Source organism: Balaenoptera musculus, chromosome 14, assembly GCF_009873245.2.
Source record: "Balaenoptera musculus isolate JJ_BM4_2016_0621 chromosome 14, mBalMus1.pri.v3, whole genome shotgun sequence".
NCBI lineage: Eukaryota > Metazoa > Chordata > Mammalia > Artiodactyla > Balaenopteridae > Balaenoptera > Balaenoptera musculus.
The window spans coordinates 57,938,237-57,962,839 of record NC_045798.1 but is presented as its reverse complement, the minus strand read 5'-3'; the positions used below and the strand labels follow the sequence as shown (position 1 = coordinate 57,962,839).

At 36.9% G+C, this 24,603-nt stretch overlaps 1 protein-coding gene across 4 annotated transcripts in view; it reads right to left on the bottom strand.

The window, feature by feature from the left end:
- PIK3C3 (phosphatidylinositol 3-kinase catalytic subunit type 3) overlaps positions 1-24,603 on the bottom strand; it is a 167,434-nt gene that overhangs the window by 72,411 nt on the left and 70,420 nt on the right. For all 4 annotated transcript variants that reach the window (XR_005016191.1, XR_005016190.1, XM_036823238.1 and 1 more), the window contains exons 10-12: positions 17,203-17,388; positions 1,764-1,918; positions 71-161 (exon numbers count right to left, since the gene is read on the bottom strand). Coding sequence is in view for 2 of the 4 variants with exons in the window: in XM_036823238.1 (XP_036679133.1) it covers positions 71-161; positions 1,764-1,918; positions 17,203-17,388 (432 nt within the window). In the remaining 2 variants the exon portion in view is untranslated. The remainder of the gene's footprint in view (positions 1-70; positions 162-1,763; positions 1,919-17,202; positions 17,389-24,603) is intronic.

The window sequence follows — 24,603 nt, the reverse complement described above, 5'->3', positions numbered from 1 at the left end:
ACGAACATTAAACATTATGTTTATCTTGTAGGATCTCTCCTATAGGAAACTCGAAAAGCTTTGTACTCACTTCCAGATTTTCACCATCTGAACTTTCTTTTGTTTTAGATGCAGGAGGAGGGGAAGACACTGGAGGAAGAGGGCTGGTTATAATTTGGGAGCTGAAAAAATAATAGGAGATACCACTGATGTGTAAAATATTCTTTCTGTAAGAGAAGATACACATTTTTAGCATAGTTCACCTCAATTGTGTCTGGTTAAAGCACTACACTTCCTAAAGTGTGTTCTGTGCAGCACTAGAGTCACATTATGTTCTGGAAAAAGAGGCTGCATAGTCAAAGAATATGGGTAATAGCCTCTTTGAGATATATGTGCAAGTTTGCATGTATTAAAGTTTCTGATAAATACTATAGTTTTTTTTTTTTTAAAGTACATTTTACTCTAAGCCAGTATCTTCCAAACATATTTGGCCACAAGACAACCCCTACCTTTTTTAACCTTTTTAGAAAACATACATATTAGTGACCAGCAGACCATAATTTGGGAAATACTGGGTTATAGTTTACAACCTATCATGAAATTTTAAATAGACTTCCAATAAAACGTTCTAGGGGGCATAAGTAAGATGAAGTTAAATAAGCATCACTAGAGACTAAAGGCCTTCAATGTACAGTGGAAGAAAATGTAAGGGGTCTCTTCTCATAAAAACAGAAAAACACAAAGCAGCCTACATAAGAAAAAATGTTTTTTTCCTGTTTCTCAGTTCTCCTGCAAATGAAAAACAGAAGATAAAAACAGCATTATCATTAAGAAAAATTCAGAAATATAACCTTGAACTCACCTGATAATCGAAATAATTGTACTAATTCAGATAATCTGAATTCTAGACCTCCTTCTGTCATTGACAAATCTCATGACCTTCACAAAACAACTTTGTATCACTTAGCCTCAGATTTCTTACCCAAATGTTCCTATTTATCTCAAATTTTAAGATTTTATGAAAAGCAAAATGGCAAAGTAGAAAGAACAAGGGCTATGGAGTCAACTCTACCTAATTTGCAAAATAAAAAACTGGGCAATTTACTTAACTTCTCCTTAAGTCCTTCATATCTAAATTAGGCATATGAATACCTACCTCAGAGGATTACTAATAACAGGTTTAATATATGTGGACCATCTCTTGGTGTCTGCTACAGAGGTGGGAGTTCTTAATTGTTATTACTGTTAATAGCTTACTTTCAATTCAACTAACAGGTTGTTTTAACTACTGAAGAGGTGAAAAACAGTCAATAAAAAATACAACTTTACAAAAAAATATTTGAGTCCACTAACTTGCCTCGTCTTTCTTTTTTTTTTTTTTTGCATGAATAGCAATAATATCTGACACCAAGCACCATGTGTCAGACACTTTTTAAATGCTTTATGTGTTGACTCATTTAATCTTTCATCCTTAAAGGTTACTATTGCTATATCCCCGTTTTTAAGATGAGAAACTGGGGCCACACAGAGAATATTTAATTTACACAAGTTTACACAGCTAGTAAGTGGCAGAGTCAAGATTTTAACTACGGAATTCTGACTCCATAGCTTGCAAAACACTGTCCTGTAATATAGTGGTTTGTGTTCTGTGAGTGCACATGCCATATTCATTGGTAAAACTTCCAACTTAGGGTTTGGTACATCTGGGGAAAAAGAAAAGAAGACAATTTGAAAAGGTGGAAAACTATCAGATTTGAAAATAATTCCTCCCTGGACATCCGTACCTATCTATTTCTGCAGAATTTATTCCAGAATTCGACACACTCTCTGACACTGAACCCTGACTATCCTTCTTGGTGGGTTCTAATCCATTCTTTATGTCAACAAAATTTTCATATTTGAGAGCTTGGACCAGCTGTAACAGGTACATCAACAAATCCTGGAAAACAAACAAACAAAAAATAAGCTAATATTAGAAAAAATGCAATATGATTATAGACAAGTTACGTCTAATTATTCCTAAATATCAAGCTAACAATTTACTTTTATCTACCACTTATCAGCCGTGTTACCTTGGGCAGATCACTAGGTTTCTTAACCTCTTGGTGCCTCACTGGGTCCTCACCTTTAAAATGGCCATATTCATATAAACCTTAGAGATTGAGTTGTGAGGATTAAATCAATTAATAGAAAAAAGTCACAGAATAGTGCCTGGCACAGAGTAAGTGACCAGTAAATGTCTTGTTTAAAATGGTATCTCACTGACATGTACACACTGTAATATTTAAAATAGATAACCAACAAGGACCCACTGTATAGCACAGGGAACTCTGCTCAATATTCTGTAATAACCTAAACGGAAAAAGAACTTGAAAAAGAAAAGATACATGTATATGTATAACTGAATCACTTTGCTGTACACCTGAAACTAACACAACATTGTTAATCAAATATGCTCCAATGTAAAATAAAAAATTAAAAAAAAATAGTATCTCAAAATCAAGGTGAAAAATGAAAACAAAGAAAAAAGGTTGAGATGGTTCATATAAAACTGAGAAATTAACAAAGGTTCCTTTTTTTCAGCAATAGATCAGATAACAGCATTCTAGGTCTAAGATTACATAAGAAATTCCAAATTTTAAGTTTTTGAAGAGTTTCTATTTCATAATCTTTTCTGGTTGGGATTTTTAAAAATATGACTTTTTTTTTTTTTTTTTTAAAGAGAATTTGGAGTTTAAAGAGTTCAGAGTTTAGAGAATTTAGAGTTTAGAGAATTTGGGTTGCTTCTTAAATGGAAGATACAAAGAAACAGACATTTTAACATTCTTGTTTAAGGGAAATGTTTACTTTCCTGCCAACTACCAATAATGGCTTGAAGAAAACAAATTTCTAAACCTAAATTTCTCATTCTTCTCCTGACAATCGAGATAATTTGGACTAAAAAAGCGTCAACAAAGTAGTTTTTACCTTTCTGAGTTTTCCCTTAACGTAAAAAGACTCTAGGTTTAACCTTCAGAATGGAAATATTTCCTATCTTACTCTATAAATGTAGTTCTTAGCCCTTCCCAATGACTACTAAGAAAACTCCAAAAATTTTGCTTTTAAAAATAATTACAAAGGGAAGGGGGCAAGATGGTGGAAGAGTAAGATGCGGAGATCACCTTCCTTCCCACAGATACATTAGAAATATATCTACACGTAGAACTGCTCCTACAGAACACCCACTGAACGCTGGCAGAAGACGTCAGACCTCCCAAAAGGCAAGAAACTCGCCACGTACTTGGGTAGGGCAAAAGAAAAAAGAAATAACAGAGACAAAAGAATAGGGACGGGACCTGCACCACTGGGAGGGAGCTGTGAAGGAGGAAAGGTTTCCACACATTAGGAAGCCCCTTCGCAGGTAGAGACTGCGGGTGGCAGAGGGGGGAAGCTTCGGAGCCACGGAGGAGAGCGCAGCCACAGGGGTGTGGAGGGCAAAGCACAGAGATTCCCGTACAGAGGCTCGGCACCAAGCAGCACTCACCAGCCCGAGAGGCTTGTCTGCTCACCCGCCGGGGCGGGCGGGGGCTGGGAGCTGAGGCTCGTGCTTCGGTCAAATTGCAGAGAGGACTGGGGTTGGCTGCGTGAACACAGCCTGAAGGGGTTAGCGCACCACAGCTAGCTGGGAGGGAGTCCGGGAAAAGTCTGCAGCTGCCGAAGAGGCAAGAGACTTTTTCTTGCCTCTTCGTTTCACGGTGCGCGAGGAGAGGGGATTCAGAGCGCCGCCTAAACGAGCTCCAGAGACGGGCGCGAGCCGCGACTATCAGCGTGGACCCCAGAGACGGGCATGAGACGCTAAGACTGCTGCTGCCGCCACCAAGAAGCCTGTGTGTGAGCACAGGTCACTATCCACACCGCCCCTCACGGGAGCCTGTGCAGCCCGCCACGGCCAGGCTCCCGTGATCCGGGGACAACTTCCCCGGGAGAATGCACAGCGTGTCGCAGGTTGCTGCAATGTTATGCCGAGGCCGCCGCAGGCACGCCCTGCATCCGTACCCTTCCCTCCCCCACGCCTGAGTGAGCCAGAGCCCCCGAAGCAGCTGCTCCTTTAACCCCCTCCTGTGTGAATGAAGAACAGACGCCCTCAGGCGACCTACACGCAGAGGCAGGTCCAAATCCAAAGCTGAACACCGGGAGCTGTACGAACAAAGAGGAGAAAGGGAAATTTCTCCCAGTAGCCTCAGACGCAGCGGATTAAAGCTCCACAAACAACTTGATGTACCTGCATCTGTGGAATACCTGAATAGACAACGAATCATCCCAAATTCAGGAGGTGGACTTTGGGAGCAGGATATATTAATTTTTCCCCCTTTCTTTTTTTGTGAGTGTATATGTGTATGCTTCTGGGTGAGATTTTGTCTGTATAGCTTTGCTTTCACCAATTGTCCTAGGGTTCGGTCTGTTCGTTTTTTCTTTTTTTTTTTTTTTTTTTCTTAAAAAAAAATTTTTTTTCTTAATAAATGTTTTCTTAATAATTTTTTCCTTATTTTCTGTTTTTAAAAATTAAAAAAAATTTTCCTTAATAAGTTTTTCATATTTTTTATTAAAAAATTTTTTTTCTTAATAATTTTTTTCTTATTTTTTATTATAATATCTTTATTTTATTTTATTTTATCCTCTTTCTTTCTTTCTATTTTTTCTCCCTTTTATTCTGAGCCGTGTGGATGAAAGGCTCTTGGTGCTCCAGCCAGGCATCAGGGCTGTGCCTCTGAGGTGGGAGAGCCAACTTCAGGACACTGGTCCACAAGAGACCTCCCAACTCCACGTAATACTAAACGGTGAAAATCTCTCAGAGATCTCTATCTCAACATCAAGACCCAGCTTCACTCAACGACCAGCAAGCTACAGTGCTGGACACCCTATGCCAAACAACTAGCAAGACAGGAACACAGCCCCATCCATTAGCAGAGAGGCTGCCTAAAATCATAATAAGGCCACAGACACCCCAAATCACACCACCAGACGTGGACGTGCCCACCAGAAAGACAAGATCCAGCCTCATCCACCAGAACACAGGCACTAGTCCCCTCCACCAGGAAGCCTACACAACCCACTGAACCAACCTTAGCCACTGGGGACAGATACCAAAAACAATGGCAACTACGAACCTGCAGCCTGTGAAAAGGAGACCCCAAACACAGTAAGATAAGCAAAATGAGAAGACAGAAAAACACACTGCAGATGAAGGAGCAGGGTCAAAACACACCAGACCTAACAAATGAAGAGGAAATAGGCAGTCTACCTGAAAAAGAATTCAGAATAATGATAGTAAAGATGATCCAAAATATTGGAAATAGAATAGACAAAATGCAAGAAACATTTAAACAGGACGTAGAAGAACGAAAGAGGAACCAAGCAATGATGAAAAACACAATAAATGAAATTAAAAATACTCTAGACGGGATCAATAGCAGAATAACTGAGGCAGAAGAACGGATAAGTGACCTGCAAGACAAAATAGTGGAAATAACTACTGCAGAGCAGAATAAAGAAAAAAGAATGCAAAGAACTGAGGACAGTCTCAGAGACCTCTGGGACAACATTAAACGCACCAACATTCGATTATAGGGGTCCCAGAAGAAGAAGAGAAAAAGAAAGGGACTGAGAAAATAGTTGAAAACTTCCCTAATATGGGAAAGGAAATAGTTAATCAAGTCCTGGAAGCAAGCCCTGGAGAGTCCCATAAAGGATAAATCCAAGGAGAAACACGCCAAGACACATATTAATCAAACTGTCAAAAATTAAATATAAAGAAAACATATTAAAAGCAGCAAGGGAAAAACAACAAATAACACACAAGGGAATCCCCATAAGGTTAACAGCTGATCTTTCAGCAGAAACTCTGCAAGCCAGAAGGGAGTGGCAGGATATACTTAAAATGATGAAGGAGAAAAACCTACAACCAAGATTACTCTACCCAGCAAGGATCTCATTCAGATTTGATGGAGAAATTAAAACCTTTACAGACAAGCAAAAGCTGAGAGAGTTCAGCACCACCAAACCAGCTTTACAACAAATGCTAAAGGAACTTCTCTAGGCAAGAAACACAAGAGAAGGAAAACACCTACAATAACAAACCCAAAACATTTAAGAAAATGGGAATAGGAACATACATATCGATAATTACCTTAAATGTAAATGGATTAAATGCTCCCACCAAAAGACACAGACTGGCTGAATGGATACAAAAACAAGACCCATATATATGCTGTCTACAAGAGACCCACTTCAGACCTAGGGACACATACAGACTGAAAGTGAGGGGATGGAAAAAGATATTCCATGCAAATGGAAATCAAAAGAAAGCTGGAGAAGCAATTCTCATATCAGACAAAGTAGATTTTAAAATAAAGACAATTACAAGAGACAAAGAAGGACACTATATAATGATCAAGGGATCGACCCAAGAGGAAGGTATAACAATTGTAAATATTTATGCACCCAACATAGGAGCACCTCAATACATAAGGCAAATACTAACAGCCGTAAAAGGGGAAATTGACAGTAACACAATCATAGTAGGGGACTTTAACACAACACTTTCACCAATGGACAGATCATCCAAAATGAAAATAAATAAGGAAACACAAGCTTTAAATGATACATTAAACAAGATGGACTTAATTGATATTTATAGGACATTCCACCCCAAAACAACAGAATACACATTTTTCTCAAGTGCTCATGGAACATTCTCCAAGATAGATCATATCTTGGGTCACAAATCAAGCCTTGGTAAATTTAAGAAAATTGAAATCGTATCAAATATCTTTCCCAACCACAGCACTATGAGACTAGATATCAATTACAGGAAAAGACCTGTAAAAAATACAAACACATGGAGGCTACACAATACACTACTTAATAACGAAGTGATCACTGAAGAAATCAAAGGGGAAATCAAAAAATACCTAGAAACAAATGACAATGGAGACACAATGACCCAAAACCTATGGGATGCAGCAAAAGCAGTTCTAAGAGGGAAGTTTATAGCAATACAAGCCTACATCAAGAAACAGGAAACATCTCGAATAAACAACCTAACCTTGTACCTAAAGCAATCAGAGAAAGAAGAGCAAAAAAAAACCCCAAAGCTAGCAGAAGGAAAGAAATCATAAAGATCAGATCAGAAATAAATGATAAAGAAATGAAGGAAACAACACCAAAGATCAATGAAACTAAAAGCTGGTTCTTTGAGAAGATAAACAAAATTGATAAACCATTAGCCAGACTCATCAAGAGAAAAAGGGAGAAGACTCGAATCAATAGAATTAGAAATGAAAAAGGAGACGTAACCACTGACACTGCAGAAATACAAACGATCATGAGAGATTACTACAAGCAACTCTATGCCAATAAAATGGACAACCTGGAAGAAATGGACAGATTCTTAGAAATGCACAACCTGCCAAGACTGAACCAGGAAGAAATAGAAAATATGAACAGACCAATCACAAGCACTGAAATTGAAACTGTGATTAAAAATCTTCCAACAAACAAAAGCCCAGGACCAGATGGCTTCACAGGCGAACTGTATCAAACATTTACAGAAGAGCTAACACCTATCCTTCTCAAACTCTTCCAAAATATTGCAGAGGGAGGAACACTCCCAAACTCATTCTACGAGGCCACTATCATCCTGACACCAAAACCAGACAAAGATGTCACAAAGAAAGAAAACTACAGGCCAAATTCACTGATGAACATAGATGCAAAAATCCTCAACAAAATACTAGCAAACAGAATCCAACAGCACATTAAAAGGATCATACACCATGATCAAGTGGGGTTTATCCCAGGAATGCAAGGATTCTTCAATATACGCAAATCAATCAACGTGATACATCATATTAACAAATTGAAGGAGAAAAACCGTATGATCATCTCAATAGATGCAGAGAAAGCTTTTGACAAAATTCAACACCCATTTATGATAAAAGCCCTGCAGAAAGTAGGCATAGAGGGAACTTTCCTCAACATAATAAAGGCCATATATGACAAACCCACAGCCAACATTGTCCTCAATGGTGAAAAACTGAAACCATTTCCACTAAGATCAGGAACAAGACAAGGTTGCCCACTCTCACCACTATTATTCAACATAGTTTTGGAAGTGTTAGCCACAGCAATCAGAGAAAAAAAGAAATAAAAGTAATCCAAATCAGAAAAGAAGTAAAGCTGTCACTGTTTGCAGATGACATGATACTATACATAGAGAATCCTAAAGATGTTACCAGAAAACTACTAGAGCTAATCAATGAATTTGGTAAGGTAGCAGGATACAAAATTAATGCACAGAAATCTCTTGCATTCCTATACACTAATGATGAAAAATCTGAAAGTGAAATTAATAAAACACTCCCGTTTACCACTGCAACAAAAGGAATAAAATATCTAGGAATAAACCTACCTAAGGAGACAAAAGACCTGTATGCAGAAAATTACAAGACACTGATGAAAGAAATTAAAGATGATACAAATAGATGGAGAGATATACCATGTTTTTGGATTGGAAGAATCAACATTATGAAAATGACTCTACTACCCAAAGCAATCTACAGGTTCAATGCAATCCCTATCAAACTACCACTGGCATTTTTCACAGAACTAGAACAAAAAATTTCACAATTTGTATGGAAACACAAAAGACCCCGAATAGCCAAAGCAATCTTGAGAACTAAAAATGGAGCTGGAGGAATCAGGCACCCTGACTTCAGACTATATTACAAAGCTACAGTAATCAAGACAGTTTGGTACTGGCACAAAAACAGAAACATAGATCAATGGAACAGGATAGAAAGCCCAGAGATAAACCCACGCACATATGGTCACCTTATCTTTGATAAAGGAGGCAAGCATATACAGTGGAGAAAAGACAGCCTCTTCAACAAGTGGTGCTGGGAAAACTGGACAGGTACATGTAAAAGTATGAAATTAGAACAGTTCCTGACACCATACACAAAAATAAACTCAAAATGGATTAAAGACCTAAGTGTAAGGGCAGACACTATCAAACTCTTAGAGGAAAACATAGGCAGAACACTCTATGACATACATCACAGCAAGATCCTTTTTGACCCAGCTTCTAGAGAAATGGAAATAAAAACAAAAATAAACAAATGTGACCTAATGAAACTTAAAAGCTTTTGCATAGCAAAGGAAACCATAAACAAGACCAAAAGAGAACCCTCAGAATGGGAGAAAATATTTGCAAATGAAGCAACTGACAAAAGATTAATCTCCAAGATTGACAAGCAGCTCATGCAGCTCAATAACAAAAAAACAAACAACCCAATCCAAAAATGGGCAGAAGACCTAAACAGACATTTCTCCAAAGAAGATATACAGATTGCCAACAGACACATGAAAGAATGCTCAACATCATTAATCATTAGAGAAATGCAAATCAAAACTACAATGAGATATCATCTCACACCGGTCAGAATGGCCATCATCAAAAAATCTAGAAACAATAAATGCTGGAGAGGGTGTGGAGAAAAGGGAACCCTCTTGCACTGTCGGTGGGAATGTAAATTGATACAGCCACTATGGAGAACAGTATGGAGGTTCCTTAAAAAACTACAAATAGAACTACCATACGACCCAGCAATCCCACTATTGGGCATATACCCTGAGAAAACCATAATTCAAAAAGAGTCATGTACCAAAATGTTCATTGCAGCTCTAGTTACAGTAGCCAGGACATGGAAGCAACCTAAGTGTCCCTCGACAGATGAATGGATAAAGAAGATGTGGCACATATATACAATGGAATATTACTCAGCCATAAAAAGAAACGACATTGAGTTATTTGTAGTGAGGTGAATGGACCTAGAGTCCGTCATACAGAGTGAAGTAAGCCAGAAAGAGAAAAACAAATACAGTATGCTAACACATATATATGGAATCTAAGGAGAAAAAAAAAAAAAGGTCATGAAGAACCTAGTGGCAAGACGGGAATAAAGACACAGACCTACTAGAGAATGGACTTGAGGATATGGGGACGGGGAGGGGTAAGATGTGACAGGGTGAGAGAGTGGCATGGACATATATACACTACCAAATGTAAGACAGATAGCTAGTAGGAAGCAGCCGCATAGCACAGGGAGATCAGCTCGGTGCTTTGTGACCACCTAGAGGGGCGGGATAGGGAGGGTGGGAGGGAGGGAGACGCAAGAGGGAAGAGATATGGGAGCATATGTATATGTATAACTGATTCACTTTTTTATAAAGCAGAAACTAACACACGATTGTAAAGTAATTATACTCCAATAAAGATGTTTAAAAAAAATAAATAAAAAATAAGAAAATAATTACAGGGCTTCCCTGGTGGTGCAGTGGTTAAGAATCCGCCTGCCAATGCAGGGGAAACAGGTTCGAGCCCTGGCCTGGGAAGATCCCACATGTCACGGAGCAACTAAGCCCGTGCGCCACAACTACTGAGCCTGAGCTCTAGAGCCCGTGATCCACAACTACTGAGCTCACGTGCCACAACTACTGAAGCCTGCGTGCCTAGAGCCCGTGCTCCACAACAAGAGAAGCCACCGCAATGAGAAGCCCGCACACCGCAACGAAGAGTAGCCCCTGCTCACCGCAACTAAAGAAAGCCCGCGGGCAGCAATGAAGACCCAACACAGCCAAAAATAAATAAATTAATTAATTAAAAAAACAAAACAAAACAAAAAATAATTACAAACTGAAGAAACTTAGAGAACTCAAAAAAAAAATTAAAGCGTCTATTGTCTTCCAGTTCCACTTGCCACTCAGGCACTCAAAACTCATAATTAGATAATTTGAGACTTTGTGACTATCAGTTCAATTTCAGTCACCTTTCCTTAAGCCCAGAAACCAGGTTAAATCCCTTGTAAATATTTCATGGACCACTCTTTCCTTTCATGTCTGTAACAACTATAGCATTTGTAATTACTTGTTCATTTACTCTTTGTCATTTCCACTATTTTATAAATTCCATGAGGACAAACTACTTCCCAACAACGTATTTTCCCTTACTTAAACCAAAATATATTCTTTTCATAATTTTTTCTTATATTGACAGTCAACGTTTCTTATAATTACAAAAAGCAATATACATGATTTTACCATTAAATACCATTTTTTCTCAAAAAATTAAATGAAAGGTTAACTGGCTTATTTATTCTTACTCAAGTATATCAGTATCAGTGGCCAGGGAAATCAAATGACTGTATCAAAGCACCTCTATAGTGTTCCCTTTCTAAAAACAATTTTTAATTGGATCAATAAATGTTTGATTTTCTATTTTTTAATTTGAGATTTATGGCATCTAACAGCTAGGTATGCTTATTTTAAGAAACAAAATTACATAACAGAAAATAGATTAATCAAGTATCCTTCTTAGGAGGTATACATAATTCAGTTTCACTGCTAGCCTCGCATGCTTCGGAAATGCTGCTGAATGTATCACCTAGTGTGTTTTCCCAAGTATAGAAAAGAGTTACTACATGAAATCAAAAACGCTGCACTGTTATTAAATTTCCCAGGAAGGAGAAATTTGGAAGAAAACTCCTCTTTTTAAGTCATTCATCACAATCTGATTGTGTTAGTCATCTGGTATTCTGTATTCAAACTACACTTTCCTTCATTTGTATGAAAATGAATTAATTTCAGTAGTAAGTGCAAAGTCTGTTTGCTCATTAAACAGGCACATCTTGGAAAATATAAAATTCCTCCAAGCATGAAGGACATAAGCATAGAAGTAAAACAAAACAAACAAACAAAAAATCATATTTCTATCTCAGGCAATTCAGTAAAAATCTCCTAAGAGCTATGAAATACTATCTAGATAGCAATCACCATTCTTCTCAAGAACAAGTTAATTCTAATGCTTCAGAATATAAATGCAACGTTCCCTGTCAAAATCACTCCCATTTCTTATTGAATTAAGCATAACTCTTCATATAGACATTTACAGTTAGACAGTTACAGTTAGATACATGGGTTCCGACCTTGCTTCCCAGGCAGCTACATATATCCCACACTTCTGTTAAAGCGAAATATTTTCTATTTTTCCTGTACTTTTCAATCTCTTTGCCTTTGCTCATATTGCTCTCTCCACTTGGAATGTAAACTCATGTCCAACTCTGAAAATTCTCTTCCTTCATTGTCTATCTCAAATGCCACTTCTTCCTCAAATTCTAATGGGGAATCTCTCTCCTTTTGAGCCACACAGTAGTAAGAAATACGGCTTTTAAAAATTCTGAAATAGCACATTAAACAAATCAAATTCAGAAAGATATTAAAAGACTGATTAATATTTATTTTACAAACGTATGGTGAGTTTAACATTAGGAATTCAGCATCTATTTCATGCACAGTATATATTAAATATCAATGTTTTTCAGATAGCATGATGCTATACCTACAAATTACAGGGACCCACCTAACACTTAATAGAACTATCAAGAAACATCACTAAAGAAACTAGATAAAACATAAATATTAAAACAAAAACATAGTTTTCCATTTAACCAACAAACAGAAATAAGAGATAAAAGGGGTGAGGTAGTTCATAATAGTAACAATTGTCACAGAATAAATATAATTTTTTAAAATGTGAAAAAAATTTTATAAAATTGTGACTTGAATAATCATGTATCTCCAGGAGGGAAGATTTAATATCATAAAGATGTTAATCTTCCCTAATATAATACACAAATTTAATGTAATTCCACTTAAGATTCTGGTGGAGTTTTAAGAAAATGACAAAATTGTTCTAAATTTAGAATAAATATACAAAAATTATAAAGAAAATTGTTTAAGAAAAAAAGAAAGGGAGGGGTTTTATCCAATCATATGTTTAAAGTTATTATGAAGCAACTGTAATTTTTTAAAGTATGATACAAGCACAAAAACAGAAGATTCATAAAGGATTATCAGAAAAAAGCATATGTAAAAGGCATATATATTGTGACAATAATTCCAATGCAAGCTACTTATTCAAGAATATGGAAAAACATATATTCAAAAGTCTATTCACTAAAATAGTTACAGCAAAAGATTAGAAATAAAACAACTGCCTACCAGAAGAAGCTGACTGGTTAAATAAATTATAAAATAAATTTGCAGTAAAATATTATGCTGCTGTTTGAAAGGAATAAGGTACATCTACAGGTATCCATAAAGTCTAAAAACACAGTGCTTTCCTACAGATTAAATGTGCCTTTGACACCATTTGCCTTGACAGTCATTTGCCTATGTTTCCAGACCTTACGGACACCAAATATATGTGTTGAAGATGAGAAAATGTCCAAGATTATACTGTTCAATTAATAAGGCAAGTTTTTAACAATATGTATAGGATATTCCTATTTTTCTTAATTTTTAAAGAGGTGCATATATATACCATACATGCATATATATGCTTGCAATTTGCATAGATAATATATGAAAAGATATAAGAGTGGCTACCTTTCTATGGATAAAAAATGGTTGGAGAAGTGGAATTATTAAAGGAATATTACTTTCTATGTTACTATTTCATTTACAATTTAAAAGCAAAGCAAATCAGAAAAAAAAAAGATGATAATATCATATAGTAAAGGAACAAATCAAATGCTGTGGGATCAGGAAAGAAACAAAGAAAAATGTCATCTGCTTCCTGGAATGGTTAAGAGAGGTTTCTCAGAGATGTTGAGGTCTGTGCTACAGCTTGAAGGATGAACAGCAGGAAGACTCCACTAGGACGATGAAGTAGCACATATAAAGGCCTGGCAGGCCTGGCTACTGGAGGGACTACAGCATATTGAAAAAATCAGACTGTCCAAATATAAAACACAGTATTTTTCATTCAAGTTTTTTTGTCATCCAAGATGTGGATATTTAGACAAAGTGACCTTTGACGTATCTTTGATGCTATGATTATATGATTATATTATATATTATTATGGGTTGGCCAAAAGGTTCGCTCGTTTTTTTTTCCGTAAGATGGCTCTAGTAGCACTTAGTTGTCTTTAACTTCATTCAAAACAATTTTGTTAGATCGTATTGTGACAGCTGTCATATCAAGTGTGCATTTTTTAAAAAACTTATCAAAATTGGTGCATTTTTGTGTAGCCATTTTAATATTGAGGATGGAAGAAAAAAAAGCAACATTTTTGTCATATTATGCTTTATTATTTCAAGAAAGGTAAAAACGCAACTGAAACGCAAAAAAGGATTTGTGCAGTGAATGGAGAAGGTGCTGTGACGGATCAAACATGTGAAAAGTGGTTTGTGAAGTTTCATGCTGGAGATTTCTCACTGGACGATGCTCCATGGTCAGATAGACCAGTTGAAGTTGATAGCAATCAAATCGAGACATTAACTGAGAAGAATCAACATAATACCATGAAGGAGATAGCTGACATACTCAAAATACCCAAATCAAGCATTGAAAATCATTTGCACCAGCTTGGTTATCTTAATCACTTTGTTGCTTGGGTTCCACATAAGTTAAGCAAAAAAAAAACCTTCTTGACCATATTTCCACATGCAATTCTCTACTTAAACGTAATGAAAACGTTCCGTTTTTAAAACAAATTGTGACGGGCGATGAAAAGTGGATACTGTACAATAATGTGGAATGGAAGAGATCGTGGGGCAAGTGAAATGAACCACCACCAACCACACCAAAGCCTGATTGATCTTCATCCAAAGAAGGTGATGTTGTGCATATGGTGGGATTGGAAGGGAATCCTCTATGATGAGCTCCTTCCGGAAAACCAAACGATCAATTCCAACAAGTACTGCTCCTAATTAGACCAACTGAAAGCAGCACTCAACGAAAAGCGTCTGGAATTAGTCAACAGAAAACGCATAATCTTCCATCAGGATAATGCAAGACAGCATGTTTCTTTGATGACCAGTCAAAAACTGTTACAGCTGGGAAGTTGTGATTCATCTGCTGTATTCACCAGACATTGCAGCTTTGGATTTCCATTTATTTTGGTCTTTACAAAATTCTCTTAATGGAAAAAATTTCAATTCCCTGGAAGACTATAAAAGGCACCTGGAACAGTTTTTTGCTCAAAAAGATACAAAGTTTTGGGAAGATGGCATTATGAAGCTGCCTGAAAAATGGCAGATGGTAGTGGAACAAAATGGTGAATATGCTGTTCAATAAAGTTCTTGGTGAAAATGAAAGATGTGTCTTTTACTTAAAAACCAAAGGAACTTCTTGACCAACCCAATATATGGTTATATTATCCTCTGAAATACCAAAAAACATTTGAAGTTTATAAGACCATAAATATTATACTATTCCACAGACAAAGCAAAAGGAGAAATTTTAAACCGATTAGAAATGAAAGGTACAACATGAATGACTTTAGTATGAAATTGACATAATATAAATTTGCAATCCTTCAGCATAACTGTATGAGTACAATTTTCAAAATTCTGCCCCAGATAATTTTTTTTCATAACTATCAAGTGGCATAAGCAGCTGTTATCACTATTTTTTGGATGGGAAACCGAGGTGAGAATAATACATGTTCCCAAAGACATATAGGTACATAGAGAAAAGACAAAATTCAAATCTTAATATACATCTGAAGATTCAGTAGAAACTGAATTAAAAGACCTTTTTTTTAATAAGCTGAGTATATACAAACCTCAAAAAACACACCAAAACTAACAACCATATTTTGCAGTTTAGGATGCATGCAATATTTCTATCATTATTCTTTACGTCATAACAAAAATTGTAAAATGGTCTAGAAATAGTTCAGTACTTGCATGAATACTGTTAACTCCAGAGACAATCAAATGTTTAGCCTCTAAGCTTGTAAGGCAACAAAGTCAGGCAATCAAAAGCAATGATTTACAATATTTCTATTTAAATTCTGAACCCATGTTGAGGGGGACTATCTTAACTATAGCCCAGAGGCCTTTCTGTTTGACTCATGTCAAACATAGATAAAGACTTAATGACTAAAGTGAAATTTCAACGAATTTCAAAACAAACATTTCACTATTTTAAATAAATATTGTAATAAATTTGTTACTTGTGATATAGTAAAAACAATAACGGAGAAGATAATATGCTGAATCACAATGCTAGGAATTGCTCTTTGATAGGAGAGTGAAAAACATCCTATTCCAATAAAATTATACAATATCTGAGACTTACCTCAAAATAATCTAGAGGAGGGTAGGGAATGGGGAGGGGAGAATAATTGGTGTTAGAGATGAAACAAATTGTCTATGAGTTGGCAGCTGCTGAAGATGGGTAAATTATGTATGAGCATTCACTATACTACTGACTTCAGTGTTTAAATTTTATTGTAATTAAATACATATACAACTATCAACCTTAATAAATGCTGCATTTCGCTTCTTGAAATTCAGATACCACTACGAATTCAAAATAATAATCGGCGCTCCTATATATATTGAGGCTTGAGAAGAGTCATCCCATATTCCATAAGCCTTGCAGGTTAGCATAAACTATTAGGTTATGTTTGAGAACACATTTCCTCTATAAAAATTAATAAGTAAAAAAATTAGTGAATTCATCTACCTTATTAGGAATTACTAAAATTCAAAATCCAGCAATGCTTTGGGTCAACACAGAGTTTTCTACCTTCCCTGGTGGCCTTAAATGTATATAAATAGCCACCATAATGTTTGTAGTCTTTCCTTTCCAGAGGATTCAAAACCACCTTCAGAAAATCTACATATACACATAATTGTCAGTAGCTCAAAGTTTAAAGGAGGGGTTTGAAAGAGAATACAATGACCATGCACCTCTATGCTTTAAAGGCCCCAAGGGCTTTTCAGGGCTACAATTAAATGTGGTTTGTTGTAGTAGACTGACTGACAGAGGGGATCCGAATTATTCCCTAGCTGGTACTGCATTAAACCATTTTTCACTAGAATTCCTTTTTCCAGACAGAGCAATACAAGCTCTACTGCCAGGTAAATGTCCTGGGAGAGACTGTCCTATCACGTAACAGATCAGGAAGTAAATTTTCATTTCAGAGGAGTCCTTGGAGGAATATTTTAATTTTGCTTCTGCAAACACATATAGTATATCCTGTTCCCTCTAAAAATTTCCCTCTCTCTCTCTCTCACACACACAAACACATACACAAACACACACAGTCCATAATCAGGCTCTAGTTTAAAATGTACCCAGTTGAAGAGGAGTAATGAATAACAACGCACCTCATCATCTGCCTGCCGTAACCGGGCAACAGCATAACGCCTCACTGTTGGATTGGTGTAATGAGAGGACAACAGCTCCAAGGAATCCTCTACATCCATTGGCTTCCATTTTCCCAGAAGTTCCAATGCCTGTTTGGCCTCCTGGGGTAGATCCCAATTAACACATTTCAAGAACTTCGTCAAAGCCTAAAATCAGAAAAGGTTTAAGAATTAGAAACAATAGCTTATTCTGGGATAGGAGGGGTCAAGGGTGACTAGGCAGAGCTCAACTTGGACTTGATGGCAGAGTCACAAAGTCAACGACAGACTCCTCACATAAACACTTTGTTTAGTGTTTAGTATACACACAATCCTAGAAAAACACTGCAGAACGAGGAAAAAAAAAAAATCATGTTCCTTGTAACTTTATGTTTTTTTCAGGTCAAACCACTATGAATTTTTAAATTTTCTTCAGCTTTTCTTCGTTTTGCTTTTGTTATTTTAAAACACTGCAGACCTCAAGACAGGGAAATAGTTGATGCATGTCTCACGAACTCTGAGATACCTTAGAGAAAACCTTCATTTTACAACATCGACATGTAAGACATAAAATATTACAGCCAATGAATGAGAGTCCAAAGTCAAGAAGGGCAGAACCCCACTCTTGAACACCTCCCAGAGTCAATGGTTTTCCTAGATACTCACATACAAGGACTCAAATGAAGTTAAATATGTATGTCTCTTTTACACAGAGAAGTAACTATTGGGGAATTAGTGTTTAATGGGGACTGAGTTTCAGATTAGGAAGGTGAAAAATTCGGGAGATGGATGATGGTGAGAGTTGCACAACAATGTGAATGTACTTAGTGCCACTGAACTGTACAGTTAAATATGGTTAAAATATGTTTTATATTTAACCATATTATATATGGTTAAAGTATGTTTTATATTACGTGACTTTTACCACAATAAAAAAAAACATTTAAAAAAAGAAAAAGACAAAAATTCCACAGACACAATAATAAAAATAGATAAATACATAGAAGCACCAGCTTCTGTATATATATATTCTGATTCACCTGGCTGTTTGCAGAATCATTCTGGAGCCTCACTTCTTTAGAAAGGTAGTGAAGTCTTCATAAGACTGTTGGGTAAGTAAACTACCTTTGAGCATATCATTAATGGCTGCATAACAATAAATGCTCTTTAAAGAAGGGTTTATACCTGTTTTCCATAAAAAGCAGTCCCTATTGCCAGATCTCCCTACTGGCAACACTTTCCTGGCTGATCCCAAGACATTTTCTTCTTTCTCTTCCTCTATGAATTCATCTCTTGAACAAAGATAACTTTAAAACTTTAAATTCCTGCTCTGCCCAATTAAAAATATTTTCATTAGTAAACTAATCAAGTTCTCAAAAAATGTTCACTTGGACAATAAAACACAATTACTCATTAGTATGACATAAAATGAATCTTCATTCCCATTCCCTAACTTACTCTTAATTTAACTAAATTAAGGAAAAAGGCACTATGGAGATGATCTAGTCCAGTGCTCAAATTTGTATATAATCTCAGTGAAGTGGCTTGCCCATCATCTCAAAATGGTGAGAGGCTAGACCCAGAATCTAAATCCATTGACTCTCAGCCCATGCATGTTACACCACATGGCTCCTCCTTATCATTGAGGCACTGCATCTCCTACTTAGCTAGGCCCATGCCCCTTGGAGCCATTACTCCACCAACACTTATTTCCTAAATCTGTTGTACGAAAAAAATGGGGCACAAGAGGAGGGTCACGTCCCAGGTCTTGAGTGAGTCCCTGGGACTGGCCACCTAGTGAGGGTCCTTGGCTTCGCACAGGAAAGAATTCAAGAGCCAAACACAGTAAAGTGAAAGCAGGTTTATTTAGAGAGATACACGCTCCACAGAGTGGGCCGTCTGAGGAGAGTGGTCATGGGAGATACACATTCCATATACAGAATGCAGTCTGTCTCAAAAGGCGAGAGTGGCCCAGAAATGTGGGGGTGGTTAGTTTTTATGGGCTGGGTAATTTCATAGGCTAACGCGAGGGAGGATTATTCCAACTATTTTAGGGAAAGGGGTAGAGATTTCCGGGAACTGGGCCACCGCCCACTTTTTGGCCTTTTATGGCTGGCCTCAGAACTGTCATGGCGCCTGTGGGTGTGTCATTTAGCTAATGTATTACAATGAGTGTATAATGAGGCTCAAGGTCTCCTGGAAGTCAAATCTTCCGCCATCTTGGGCCTATTAGGTTCTAACCAGTTTTTGTGGTATCCTGTTCTTAATGGTTGTATCATTCTTTTAATGGTTGTGCCCTGCCCCCTTCCCTCCTGTCTCAAATCCATTCCCAATTCCTGTCAATTATTTCCTGGCAATATTTCCTGTTGTTCCCCTCAGATTGATTCTCACTATACCAAACATCTAGAGTTTGGCACAGCCTTCTAGCTAAGAGCCTCAACACCTGTTTCTTTTCTAATCATTTCACAGACTGTCAGACACTCAAGCTGGAAGTGATTTTATTAGCACAAACTCCCACTGTCAGCAGAAATTTACCTTATAATATCTCTGCCCAAAAGAGACCCAATATTTACCTAAGTAATTCCAGGGACTAATTTTCCAAAGTACTCATTGTATTTATAGACAGTGAAACCATTTTTGTTGTTTTTTAAACCTTGGCTTCTTTCTCAGAACATTCCTTGATACCTCTCACCACAATCCAAACCTGTGACTCTCATTAAGCTCTCATTGCCCCTCTATGGGTTCAACCAAGCTAACCTATTTTATAATGACTGTCTAACTCCCGTCTACAAGGAGTTCATTCCTTCCTTATGCTCTTCGCCAAAACTGTAGTGTCATCTTCTTTAAGGCCAGCTTGTCAAAATCTCAACTTTTCCAGGCAGTTTTCAGCAACTTTCAGCTCTTCTTTTAGTAGCTGCCTCAGTTTTACTATCTTCATTTGAATGATGCTCTTCTAACTACCAAATGCTTTTCTGGGCATTCTTATGTCTACAACTGGAGTCTGCATCCCCCAAGGATAGCTGTCCATTTCTTCTGCACCTCCTGCACACCATTCAGGGCAGTGCTCCCTCTCCATATAAAAACATGGACTGCCCTCCTAACTGATTCTATGCATTTATTTTTCACTTCCAAAATGTATTTCTAGACTGAATGTGGAAACAAAGCAATACTTCTTAAACAACTACAGTGAAAGCTTTGCCATTTCACAGTACATCAGTAGTCTTAATAGAAATGTGCAGGTATGTACTTATTATAAGCAAATCTTGCAGCAGGCTGATGTACTCAGTTCAGCAACTGAAACAATCTAACTCCCAGATTCTCAGATTTATAGATTTATTAGTAAGATTTACGGAATACACTGCTGCCAGGGAACTTAAGACACTGTACAAAGATTTCACAACTTGATAATGCTAAATGTTACAAATGTAAACAAGGAGATAATAGAATGAAGGAGGAAACAAGAAGAGTAATGAGAAAGAAAGGAAGTGCAACAATTTGAAGACAGCTATAATAATGATGATACTTAATCTCAGGTCCTTTAAAGATGCTTTATTGATCTATGTAAAACAAAGGTACAGGATTCAAACGCAATTTTATCCCTAGAGCTTCCACAGATAGTATAGGCTTTAGACTAAGGCAAGGTCTTTGGGTTCAAATCTTAATTTCCAGCTCCATCAATTATTACTGTGTCACATGGAACACATTATTTAACTTTTAAGTGATCTATCTCATAAGGTCGTGGTAAAAATTAAATAAGTTAATGAATATAAATGCTTAAAACAGGATATATATATAATAAATAGTTGATAAATGTTAATTATTTCAACATCTGATATTATTGTTATTCTATTTTTGCTGTTGAGTCCAGCATCAAATGTTAACATTATTGTACGTATTACCACGTTTTATATTAATAGCAATAAATATTTTGTTAACCTCCTTTCTGATCTTAGAATCACTTCATTGTTATCTCCTACTTTTAGAATCATGATCACATTTCAGAGTTGAAAACACTGTATTTATCATATATATTTCTAATATTAACTTCTACCAACTAAATTACTGGAAATTACTACCTTGTTGCTAAAGGAAAACCTGTTCTTCTACTCAAGACACTTCTGACATCAAATGTGTGGGTTGTCCACATGAACCAATTTCCTAATTCTCTGCAGACACTGAGTGTCCTACAATTTAACTGAATTCTGACACTCAGTGCAGATTGCAGAGGTTAAGGGGTTAGTCTCACAAGACTGCTTCCCATTTCAGATGCCAAGAGCAAACACTGGATTCTCAGGTACCCATACTTCAGCCCAGCTTGGCTACATATTGGGGGTTCCCATGACCCTTCCTCAGGCTCAATAATTTGCTATTATGGCACAAAGAATTCAGAGAAATAGTTTACTTATTACTGCTGGTTTATTATAAAAGATATAAATGAATAACCAGGTGAAGAGGTACATTAGGCGAGGTCCGGAAGGGTCCCAAGCACAGGAGCTTCTGTCCCCATAGTTAGGAATGTGCCACCTTCCTGGCACATGGATGCATTCACCCACCCAGAAGGTCTATAGGTTTTCACAGAGATTCCATAACGTAGACACAATTGATTAAATCATTAGCCATTCGTGAGTTATTAATTCCATCACCAGCCCCTTTACGATCTCCCCTCCTCCCTCCCCAGAGGTCAAGGGTGGGGCTGAAAATTCCAACCCTCTAATCAGAGGTTTCATTCTTTTGGCAATGAGCCCCACTCTTCAAGAGTCACCTCATTAGCATAAATACAGGTATAGTTGAAAGGGGCTTCTTATGAAAAACAAAAGACACTCCTCTCATCCTTACCACTCATGAAATTCCTAAGGTTTTAGAAACTCTGTGCCAGGAACCAGAGATGAAGACCAAATATATGATTTCTTATTACATCACCGTATCACAGCTATTCTCCTAATATTTTAAATTCAAAACATTCAAAAACGAAATATCTTCTTACCCTGCTCCTTCCACTTGCCATATTTCCTTATTTCAGTCACTCAGGCCTAATTCTTGGGAATTACCTCCAAGTCATTTTACACATTATCCTCTCCTTCCTTTGCTCTCCAATACAGCTCTCAAAATCCATACATAAGCCTCCTAATTATGTCTCTTTTTTCATTCTCAGCTCTGCTCCAATCCACCTGGTTCATCTTCCTTAAAACACCACTTGTTTAGACACATTCTGTTTGCTTTAGGGGTTTCTTATTGCCAGTGATATCCAACTCTGAACCACAGAATTCAAGGCTCATTACAATCTGATTCCACCTTTTCTATTTAAAGAACGTTTCATACAAACTTTTCTGTCTCCTGAACCTAACACTCTGCCTTACTCATGCTTTTCTTTCCCATGAAAAATGATCATCAAATAATAATGACCATCAAAGTTTGTTCAAACTTCAAGACCAATCTTGGCTCTGTAAAACCTCCCTCATATCATAGCACACTGATCTTGTGTTCTCCTTCACATCTCTATTATAGTAATTACCTAACTGTTTACTAATAAGACAGTGACCCTTTATCAGTTACTATCCTCTACTTCTCCATTTTGGTTGTGTGTAATTATCTTTTCCCCAAAACAGTTTTAATTTATATGAAATTTACAGGGACATAATACCTCAAAGCCCAGAGCCTTAAATAACACTAGGCCAAGAGCTGATACCAAATGCTTGCTGAACTGAATTCATTTCTGCTATGGTTTGCCATCAACTTCTTGCCAGAAGGCACAAATATGATTATTGTCCTGATGTCACTGTCTCAGAAGCAGCCTCATAAGAGCATTCAGTGTGCATCACTATTACCTTCACCATTATGACTCTTCCTACTATTTTTGTTCCCTAAGCATAATGGAAAGGAATTAATATAACGGTTATATTTCATTAACATTTTAATAAGAAAGGCCATTTACCATGTTAAAAGCTGAATTTTTTTTTTAAAGCTGAATTTAAAAAGTTACAATAGTCACATTTTGAGTTCTGCAAAAATGAGTCACTTCCTATATGCTAAGGACCACAAAATTAAAAATACTTCATAAATTCAACTGATTTTGTTGGACAAACTTATTACTGTGAACTTTTCAGGTACAACATCAAGTCTAGACTAGAGGGCTTTTTATCCGAAATACTTAAGACAGGTCATTTAGAAAAAAATAGGTGGAAAGACCAAATTTAATTAAAAAATAAATAAGAAGTACAACTTTGTAAGAACCAATTTCCACCAACTTGTTTCCTGAGCACTGCTTTCTCTCTAGGAAATCTTTTCAGCCTTAGGGCTCAACTGTAAAGAACCTAAAACACAGTTCCTGAGAAGGCTGGCACTGAACGAATTTCTTTTATAAATAAATTAAAAGACAGTGGTACAGGAGTATTTATTTTCTGCAAAACCCATTTTAAATTATTACAAAGATACAAATGCAGCTATTTTAATAATTCCTTTGGTCACTTCAAGACCAATATATATTTGGTTTTCTGAAAGGTGCTTCCTAAACATTAAAAAATAGCGTTCACTCTACTACTCTAGTGATCTTAAGAATCCTATAATATGTCCTGAGCATTGAAGTTTCATCACCTACCTTTCAAAAAGTTGAAATCAACTAGTTAAATGAAACTTGTCACACACTTTATATCACCTGAGCATTTTATTTCTTTTGCACATATCTAGAAGTAATTGAATTTCAGTGGGAAGTGATGACTTGTTAAAACAAACAGTTTTAAATCTATTCTATGTAAATAGAATTGCTTTGTAAATCTATTTGAAAATCTATTCTATGCTTCGTGAACCTATACATTCTAACAAGTTTAATTCAGTATCTTACTGCGTATTTTTAGACAGCACTGTGCTGCATCCAAGATGCAATTTCTGTGACCAAGGTTATTCTTCATTTAACAGAGTATCATGATACTAACTCAATCTTTCTATAAAACACAGAAATCATAAATCTGTGCTTCTGCTGATGAATCTTTCCTTTTTTGCAGGGATAAAGAGAATAACACTCGGAGAGGAAAGAAGATGGCGGAAGAGTAAGACGCGCAGATCACCTTCCTTCCCACAGATACAGTAGAAATACATCTACACGTGGAACTGCTCCTACAGAACACCCACTGAACGCTGGCAGAAAACGTCAGACCTCCCAAAAGGCAAGAAACTCCCCCCGTACTTGGGTAGGGCAAAAGAAAAAAGAAATAACAGAGACAAAAGAATAGGGACGGCACCTGCACCAGTGGGAGGGAGCTGTGAAGGAGGAAAGATTTCCACGCACTAGGAAGCCCCTTCGCGGGCAGAGACTGCGGGTGGCAGAGGGGGGAAGCTTTGGAGCCACGGAGGAGAGCGCAGCCACAGGGGTGTGGAGGGCAAAGCGGA